The sequence below is a fragment of the Culex pipiens genome, chromosome 1, assembly GCF_016801865.2.
Source record: "Culex pipiens pallens isolate TS chromosome 1, TS_CPP_V2, whole genome shotgun sequence".
Classification (NCBI taxonomy): Eukaryota; Metazoa; Arthropoda; class Insecta; order Diptera; family Culicidae; genus Culex; species Culex pipiens.
This window is the reverse complement of record NC_068937.1, coordinates 77,680,630-77,691,047: the sequence shown is the minus strand read 5'-3', so window position 1 is coordinate 77,691,047 and position 10,418 is coordinate 77,680,630. Positions and strand designations below refer to the sequence as shown.

The 10,418-nt window shown below is 33.1% G+C and overlaps 1 protein-coding gene across 1 annotated transcript in view; it reads left to right on the top strand.

The window, feature by feature from the left end:
• Window positions 1–9,985, top strand: part of LOC120431856 (thymosin beta) — a 35,813-nt gene extending 25,828 nt beyond the window's left edge. The window contains exons 2-4 of the mRNA XM_052706815.1: window positions 8,806–8,970; window positions 9,041–9,154; window positions 9,214–9,985. Coding sequence (XP_052562775.1) covers window positions 8,832–8,970; window positions 9,041–9,154; window positions 9,214–9,353 — 393 coding nt within the window. The 5' untranslated portion in view covers window positions 8,806–8,831 and the 3' untranslated portion in view covers window positions 9,354–9,985. The remainder of the gene's footprint in view (window positions 1–8,805; window positions 8,971–9,040; window positions 9,155–9,213) is intronic.
• Window positions 9,986–10,418: the final 433 nt, after the last annotated feature.

Sequence of the window (10,418 nt, the reverse complement as noted above, 5' to 3'; positions counted from 1 at the left end):
TAAGGTTTCCCAACAACATGGTTGAGCTCACATGTTGGCCGCCTCATATTGTAGATTAAAATTAAAATTATGATGATCTGTAAGTTCATGGGCCAAATTAGAATTTGCGGAAGACATTTCAGAGGATTTTAAAAATACACCTGATGGGAAGCTTTGCCTGAGACCTGATGCTAAACATATATTGCTGTTGGCGGCATTTTTGGTTTATTTTAATGAAAAGAATCGTTCTGAGCAGCTACAGGATTTTTTTAAAATAAATAAATAAGATTTATCATATTTTGATTTGTGACCCTCTGAAATGTTAATCCCGAAACAGCGCCACCAAACATTTGGTGGCGGCTTCAGCAAGCTACGTCAGTATCACGGGCCTGAACTAGGGCCTGAACCATCCACATTAACGACCCCCGGATCTTTTGTGGTCTCTATTGCAAGTTTCTGCTCGAACCTAGTAGTCCGAAGGCTTGAATGGAGAGAGCACCCAAACATATTTCTACTCCAAGGAACCTTCCACCCCAGTGTTTGAACTGACGACCTTTGGATTGCGAGTCCAACCGCCGCCAGCGATTCCACCGGAGTAGGCTTGATATGATAAAGACGAATCAGTTCAGTTAAACAAAATCTAGAACAAACTGAATCCTGCGCATCGAGTCGTCGCATAAAGCTATCGTTGCTGTTAAATCCTTACCACGTAGATACCGTTTTGGAAAATTGTCCTTTGCTGAAAATTGCCGCTACAAAAAAAATCATTTTTTTTATTAAACGTGGATGATCTCAATACCCCACTCTCTTGAAGTGTCCGCGTGGTTTATGAATGGCCTTCTACGGTTATTTGTTTTTTTTTAAAGTACGGTATGCTGATCGGAAGGAACGCGGTCAAGAAATGTTGCGTGTTCTTTTCGTGACCCCCCCAAGAAAAGTTGACAGTTTGGTATGAGCGCGATTGACGGTGTGCGCGCTTGAGGTTCTTTCGAGGAAAAAATAAAAAGATTAAAAATATTCAAAACTTAGAATTAAATAGATTAAAAATGTTTATTCAAAAACTTTTAACAACAATTATAAACAAAATTAAGAAATCAATAAATAAAAGCAAATTTAGAAATTCTAAAACAAGAAAACTGAAATTTAAAAATATATGTAATTATGAAATAAGGAAATTAAAAAAACTATGTACTTATGAAATAAGGAAATTAAAAAATTAGGAAATTAGGAAACAAGGGAATTAGGAAATTTGGATATTATGATATTAGTAAAATAAAGAAAATAAGAAAATTAAGAAACTATGAAATAATGAAACAAGGAAATTAAGAAATTAGAAAATTAATATGTAAGGAAATTAGGATGTTAGGAAGTTAGGAAATTAGGAAATGAGGAAATTGGGAAATTTATAAGTTAGGAAATTAGGAAATTTGGAAATAAGGAAATAAGGAATTTTTTAAAATTAGGAAACTAGGAAATTAAATTAGGATATTAGGAAGTGAGGAAGTTAGGAAATTGGAAAATTAGGATATCAGGAAACTAGGAAATTAGGAAGTTAGGAAATTAGGAGTTTAGGAAGTTAGGAAGTTAAGAAATTATGAAACTAATATGTTAGAAAATTAGGAAGCTAGGAAATTATGAAATAAGGAAAATGAGAAATTCAGAAATTAGAAAATCGTGAAATTATGAAAATAATATGTTAGAAAATTAGGAAGCTAGGAAATTAGGAAATTGGGAAACTAGGAAACTAGGAGTTTAGGAAGTTAGGAAGTTAAGAAATTATGAAATTAATATGTTAGGAAATTAGGAAGCTAGGAAATTATGAAATGGGACCATCCATAAACCACGTGGACACTTTTTTGGGAATCTGAAATTAGGTTAGGAAATTAGAATATTAGGAAGTGTGGAAGTTAGGAAATTGGGAAATTAGGATATCAGGAAACTAGGAAATTGGGAAATTAAGAAGTTAGGAAATTAGGAAATCAGGAAATTAGGAAGTTAGGAAATTAGGAAACTAGGAAATTAGGAGTTTAGGAAGGTAAGAAATCAGGAAATTTGGAAGTAAGGAAATTAGGAAATAAGGAAATTAGGATATTCGGAAACTAGGAAATTAGGAAGTTAGGAAATTTGGAAATTATAAAATAAGGCTGGTACAAATGTTTAAAAAAAATTTCTGGAATTCTTAAATTCTTAAATTTTTAAATTCTTAAATTCTTAAATTCTTAAACTCCTAAACTCCTAAACTCCTAAACTCCTAAACTCCTAAACTCTTAAATTCTTAAATTCTTAAATTCTTAAATTCTTAAATTCTTAAATTCTTAAATTCTTAAATTCTTAAATTCTTAAATTCTTAAATTCTTAAATTCTTAAATTCTTAAATTCTTAAATTCTTAAATTCTTAAATTCTTAAATTCTTAAATTCTTAAATTCTTAAATTCTTAAATTCTTAAATTCTTAAATTCTTAAATTCTTAAATTCTTAAATTCTTAAATTCTTAAATTCTTAAATTCTTAAATTCTTAAATTCTTAAATTCTTAAATTCTTAAATTCTTAAATTCTTAAATTCTTAAATTCTTAAATTCTTAAATTCTTAAATTCTTAAATTCTTAAATTCTTAAATTCTTAAATTCTTAAATTCTTAAATTCTTAAATTCTTAAATTCTTAAATTCTTAAATTCTTAAATTCTTAAATTCTTAAATTCTTAAATTCTTAAATTCTTAAATTCTTAAATTCTTAAATTCTTAAATTCTTAAATTCTTAAATTCTTAAATTCTTAAATTCTTAAATTCTTAAATTCTTAAATTCTTAAATTCTTAAATTCTTAAATTCTTAAATTCTTAAATTCTTAAATTCTTAAATTCTTAAATTCTTAAATTCTTAAATTCTTAAATTCTTAAATTCTTAAATTCTTAAATTCTTAAATTCTTAAATTCTTAAATTCTTAAATTCTTAAATTCTTAAATTCTTAAATTCTTAAATTCTTAAATTCTTAAATTCTTAAATTCTTAAATTCTTAAATTCTTAAATTCTTAAATTCTTAAATTCTTAAATTCTTAAATTCTTAAATTCTTAAATTCTTAAATTCTTAAATTCTTAAATTCTTAAATTCTTAAATTCTTAAATTCTTAAATTCTTAAATTCTTGAATTCTTAAATTCTTAAATTCTTAAATTCTTAAATTCTTAAATTCTTAAATTCTTAAATTCTTAAATTCTTAAATTTCTAAATTTTTAAATTTTTTAATTCTGAAATTCCTAATTTTTTTTAAATTTCTTATTTTTTTTTAATTTCTTTATTCTTAAATTTTCATTCTAGATTTTTTAATTTTGGAAGAAATAGAGTTTTTGATTGTTATAATTTCGAGGTTTTCGTAAATTTGTATTAACGAATTTCTATATTTCCGATTTTTAAAACTTTTGGAATTTCGACTTGTACATTCGATTCGAATTTTAACATTTTTGATCTATGGAATTTATAAAAACGTTAAAAATTAAAATTATTATTCAATTCTGCATTTTTTTAATTTTGATTTTCCAAATTTCAGATTTTTGTTGAAATTTTCTTTATTATTTAAAAAAAATGTTATTTGAAATTTTTGAAATGTTTGTTTTTTCACATTTTTGAATTTATTGTTTGGTTGGATTTCAAAATTTCAGATTTTTATTGTATTTTCAGTAAGAACATAGATATTTGTATGATTATTGTCAAGTTTAATTTCACTCTGATTTACTTCATTTGGTCCCGCGAGTGTGGATAAATCGGACAGTGCAGGGGACTCATAATCCAGAGGTAGCTGGTTGGTACTAGCAATAAATTGTTGGTGACACGATGGCCGACATCTATAAATACAACTTCTTTTTTTTACTCCATTTCGACCGAAAAACTAAATCTGTCCTATTAGTTTCAATATTCTGCTTTTTTAAGATTCGGCGGGAATTTTAAATATTATTATCTCCAATACAACATTATTAAAACGTTTGTAATTATCAGTCGCATTCAAAAAGAAAAATTACAATTCTTTGATTTTTTCATCAAAACATATTACAAACAAGCACCGCGCGAAGAAACGTCAAACGCAATCTTTCCGTTTCTGTTACTTTTCAGCTGCGTACCGCTTAAGAAAAATCTTTTCGTGACCCTTTCCTTGACCGTTTCTTGGGCGTTTTTTTGTATGGAGTTTTGCGTGCCTTCCCATCTGCGTATCAGCCTTAATCTTAAAAAAACACGTAGGAGAATTTAATATTAACGTCATACTTTTATAAAAAAAATCCCTAAATAACAATTTAGTTTATATCTAGAAAAAATGATTTTTCGGTGAAGTAACCATTCGGGTATATGTAAATTCGGGAAAACGACAGTTCGGTAAAATGGCCATTCAGGTAAATGACATTCGGGGATATGGAATTTTCGGGAAAATGATTTTCGGGGAAGTGGCACTTTCGGGGAAATGATTTTCGGGGATATGGGATTCGGGGATAAGGGATAAAACCATATATTAGAATAGAATTGCTAAATAAACATTTTGGAGTGGGTATAACACCGTTTTGGGGGTCTTTGTATCGATAGATTAGATTTTTCGTTGGAATTTCGCACCAACCCAGAATTTACGTCGTCGGAAAACACGCCAGCATCCGAACCGGTCCACGATTCACAAGTCAACCTAAGTGGCATCGGAAAGGGCATACCATTTCCGATCTTTTAATACCCAAACATCTAGGTGTTTTATAAAACCCACATATGAAAATATTTTTGGTATTTTTTTTTACTACCTAAGCTCAGAGTTATTTCAAACAAAACTCACAGTACCTGAGTTATTTTCCAAAATTCTAAACAGTCTTTTCAAGACTAACCCCACCTGAAATTTTGTTGTATTTTACTAACAAAGTAATCTTTTCAAGAGAACTTTGCTTGCAAAATGCGTCAAAACAAAGGTAAACGCAAATCTTCTGAAGATTTGGTCGTTACGTCGGTGAAGCGTTTGAATGCTAAATCGGCTAACGGAAACAGAAAAAGAAAACAGCCCCATCCGAGGTCTGATTCTGATTCTGAAAGTGAGGTCAATCCTGTCGGTGTTTTATCCGAAACTGTTGACAAGGATCCTTCTTCTCGTACTGAGCCTTCAGCCGTCGAGAAACGAGTAAAGGCTCCGCCAATTGTAGTGACTTCCGTCTCCGATTTGGCCAGCTTTCGAACGAAACTGAAGAATTGCAAGGAAACTTGCAATTTGAAGGTTTCGTACCAGCTTGGTCAAGAGGAGAATGTCGCTTGTTGACGGAATCTTTACAAGATCACCAAACATTTGTTGGATATTTGAAAAACTACAAACACAATTTTTACACGTATGAGACCAAGAATGCTCGTCCATTCAAGGCGGTCCTGAAAGGTCTCTCCAACGACTTGTCGGTGGATGAGATCAAAAACGAACTTTTTGTTGCTTGGCTTTGCCCCATCCCAAGTAATACCAATGAAGAAAAAATCAAACGGGAATATTTCTCGCTTTGGTTTGACTTCACAATTTTATCTGATTAATTTCAACAGAAATGAAATCAACAATTTGAAACAATTTTTGGACAAAGTTCAGTTTTTGTTCCATGTACGGGTAAAGTGGGAGCATTTTAAGAAACATGGCGGTAAGTGGAAGTGCGTGGCCGAATGGTTACGCTGTCCGCTTTGTAAGCGGATGATTCTGGGTTCGATTCCCATCTGCTCCAACCTTCCATCGGATGAGGAAGTAAAATGTCGGTCCCAGCCTTGGTTGTTAGGCCGTTAAGTCATTCCAGGTGTAGGAGTCGTCTCCATGCCATAAGTACAAACAACACACCAAACCAAGCCGGTCGAATCGCTGGCGACGGTTGGACTCGCAATCCAAAGGTCGTCAGTTCAAACACTGGGGTGGAAGGTTCCTTGGAGTAGAAAGAGGTTTGGGTGCTCTCTCCATTCAAGCCTTCGGACTCCTAGGTTCGAGCAGAAACTTGCAATAGAAACCACAAAAGATCCGGGGGTCGCTAATGTGGATGGCTTGATTTTTTGGCGGTAATGGCCAGAATCTGAACCAGTGCCGGCGTTGCCAGGCATTCGGTCACGGTACTGATCATTGCGCCATGTTTCCAAAATGCATGGTTTGCGGGGATTCTTCTCACGACAAGGACAATTGTCCGTGAAAGAAGTCACCCAATTTAAATGTGCAAATTGTGGTGGAAATCACAAATCAAATTTCTGGGATTGCCCCATAAAAAAAGGGTTTGGATTCTCGAGCCGAAATCAAAACCGAAATTTTCTTAAAGTCAGGTTGTACGTGCAACTTTAAATCAAACGTTTTTGCTATCTCCCTCTAATGAGAGAGCTAGACAAAATACTTCTATCGTTGAAATAGGCAACGGTATTTCCTATGCCGCAGCTGTTTCAGGTACATCCAAAAATTTCAAATCCTATGCCATTCTTCCTGAAATTGGCCAGGTACCTACCTCAATTCAATCTGAAATTTTTTCGGTTGGCAACGCTTTGGGATCTTCTGATCTCGGCGATGTTACGTTTGAAAAAAATGACGTTTTTGCAAAACTCACTGTTTGGTTTGATTCAAACAATGAGTAATGCTACATCCATGATGGAAGCTATCCAGATTGGATTAAAATTTGCGAATGATGTTGTTCTTTCTCTGAAGTTTAATCATGGATCTAAGTAATTCCATCAATATTATGAATTTTAATGCTCGCTCTTTAAAAGCGAGAGAAAATGTTTTTTTTTTAACTTTTTACGAGTTCATAACGTGCATGTTACTGTTATAACCGAAACATTTTTAAAAAAAACTGGCACTTATTTGAAAAGTTATCCAGATTATAAAGTTATAACTAATTTGTTTTGTTTGGAAGGAAAAGCCCGTTTGAGTGAATCGCCAACCGATGGGTCCTTCTCAAATAGGCACAAAACCTCTTTTTTATTGTCAACAGATTTACAGTCCAAATGACAAAAAGGCTTTTTACATAATTACTTCAACTAACTTGTTGGGCTATCGAAAATTACATACAATATAAATAAATAAATAAGCTACAAGTGTAAACCTAAACTAGGGGGTTAAGGGGTGGGGGATTTTCTTCTCGGAGAAACGTCAAGAATTTAAGTTTTTGAACAGGACGAGACAAATTAAAATCGAAGGACGAGTAGCACCGATTGAAGACTCTGCACATGCTGGAGAATGGTTCATTGAAGGCGTAATTGGTGCGAGCTAAGGGTAGGGTCAGAAAAGCAAACGAGCGAAGTGTTCGCCGGCGAATGTTGATGTTGAGTTGTCCGACCTGCTTGACGCAGAACTTTCATTTAAGGATCATGTGGCTTACATGACTTCTAATGCATCCAAACTGCTCGGTATGATCTTCAGAATGACTAAGTACCGTAAACTGGGGTGACTTTGATAGGATTTCAAATTGTTTTTGGAATATTTTCCAATAGGTAAGGGTTTTCTCAAGATTATTATTTTTAAAACATGTACTGGGATAGGCCACACAAAGTCCATGCACTATTTCGTAAAACAAGTTTTTTCAATAGTGTTTAGAAAAATAGTTACGTTGAAAATTCTTAGTTTAAATTCCGGGGTGACTTTGATAGTCATAGTTTTTCTTGTTAAAATCATAATTAAGATGTTCAAACTTTATTTGGACGTTAAATGTACCAATGCTGAAGTAGCTAACATAGTTTTTAAGAAAAAAAATCAATGTTTATAAGCTTTTTAACAAAATACATATAAATTTTAAATAAAATAGTTAAAAAGTCGGAATTTTTACTGAAATTTGTTAAAACTAGTTTAGTTTATAAAATGATCGATTTATATTGCATTTTATACTGAATTCGAAGCACGAATCACAAGTTTTCACATTTTACATGAAATTTGTTCAACTGAAATTGCCTATAAATTTGTAGATTTTTTTAAATTATATTTAAATCACATATTATTTATTATTTACAAACTTGATTATTTACAAAATCATGACACTTTGAGAAGTTTTAAATAATGACTTTCATCAACATTTTCCTAACTATAGCTAACTAACTTTTCAAAATTTTATGAAAAGTTCTTTTTGAGGTACTTTGAACACCAGGGTAGGTAAACCATCACCATCGCACTATCATTGATGCATATTTCGGTGCGTTCCTCGTCTCTTAAAATTTCTCTTCTCTTTCGCAGCCGAGTGATGGTCGGCTTGCTATCGCGAATATTGAAAGCCCAACGAATCGACGAGAAATCTCGATTAAATTTTCAAAAGGCCCTATCTGCATAGGAAACCCATGAGGGATAGGTTGTTTTGAAAATTTAATCTAGAAATACCGTATCGCTGGCTCCGATGGAACTATCGTTCCGACCGGAGAGACACGCACACGAAATTGCTGTATACGTACACTGGAGCTCACGCACACAAATGAACTAATTTCTACAGGGCTTACATGCGAGATAATTTCACGATTGCTCTTTCTAATTTCTTTTTTTTTGAGCGAGGGGACTGGCCGTGTGAGAGATTTTTTTCCGTCTTACGCATCGGTTTGTTCGTTACTCGCTATTTCATCGGCGTCGTTTTCGCTTCGCTCTCTTGATGCAGTTTTGGGAGAACGCCGAAAATTTGATGATTTGAGCGAGGGACGATATCTAAAAGCCCTCGCCATCGGCGAGGAAACGAGAAAATACCATCCCTGGCTCATGCTCATGCTCATAGTGACCACGGGGTGTAAATACTTTTTTTACATACTGTATGAACCACGTGGACACCATCAATGCAAAGCTTCATTATTATGTCTATATTGTCTACTTAATCATTTTGACCAATGCTTAAATTCCTACAGAGCACCAGCACTAGAACCAGCATACAATGGAGACCGCAACCGCTACTGCCCTGAAGGACTACAAGAAAGTCGGAGCGGATTTGAAAACGCAGCTCGAGAGCTTCAACACTGAAAACCTGTCCAAGGCCGATACACAGGAAAAAATTGTTCTTCCAACTGCTGAAGGTGAGTTAAAAATAAAAATAATAAATTGACTAGAGTCAGTAAAGTAATACTCCAAAATCCATCAATGCAGACGTTCAAACTGAAAAGACTCAAAAGAGTCTTTTTGCTGGAATTGAAGGCTTTGACGCTTCTAAACTAAAGCATGCAGAAACGTGCGAAAAGAATCCACTGCCGGACAAGGAAGGTAGGAATTCACATTTATTGCTGCCACAGCACTTGCCTGATTTTTGTTTTTGTTTTTAGCTATCCAACAAGAGAAAGGACAACAAAATTTGATTTCGTGCATCGAAACATTCGATACTTCCAAACTAAAACATACCGAAACACATGAGAAAAATCCTCTGCCAACCAAAGAAACTATTGAAGAGGAAAAGAAGGCATAAAATGTATTCCCAAATGGATAAACGAGATCATTTCATCTTACTGCGTAGTAATACAACTTAATGTATGTCCTCTGAGGGACTTAATCCTACTTGTGACGAAAAAAAAACTATCAAATAATTTTTAAAATATTTATGCATGTATGGCGACGCTATCTCTCAATGCTTTATTGTTAAAAGATAAAAAAATAGCTCCAAGATTTCTTTTCTTTTTTACATTAAAACAATTCAAAAGACTTTTCAACCAGGTGATTATCAATTCAATTGAAGTCATATGTGCATTTTGTGGTTAGTTCAGATCGGATTAAAAAAGACGTGGAAAATAAATTTTTATTCATTGCAACCGGTAACCAGCAGTATTAAACTCGTCATTATTTTTGTCATTTATCCGTATCAAAATTGTTTTGTTTCGTTTCATTTGCATGTTACCATAATATATTTTTGAATGCTGTAGGATCCCCAAAATGCAAAAAACTCAAAAGCAAATGGCTGGAATGTAATCGATTCTGAAGATCAGTGAAACTGACAAAAACCTATTAAAATCGGAAATTCAAAAGACTAATTTTTACGAAATGTAATGTAGAATTAGGATTTTTGATACTAACAGACGAATAAAAAACACAATATAATAAGTACACGAGGTTGTATGTTTCCTTTGCTTTTGTGAATGTTTCCTTTCATATAGATCGACAAAAGCCCATCTTTTCCAGGGGAGATGAAATGAAATGAAAGCCGAAAAAGCATCTATTTGCGGGATTTAAGACTACTGCGACCATTTAGTTGATCTATTGTAGTGTACCCCTAATTACTGTCGCATATTTTCAGGGTGATGAGTGACCGCCACTGACTGAGGATGCGAGTATTGAGGGAGTTAAAATCCCTTTATTGAAAAATTTAATTCTTTTTGAAATTAGTGCACCATACTCACAAAGTAGGTGCTTTGAAGTTTCCACTTCACGATCACAGAGCCTAAAGATATTAGTTTGACTTCGCGTTAGTTTTGCAAGTGATACCGTGATGGGCAATGTCCTGTAATCAATCCTATGTATATGTTCAGTGAACGTTTAT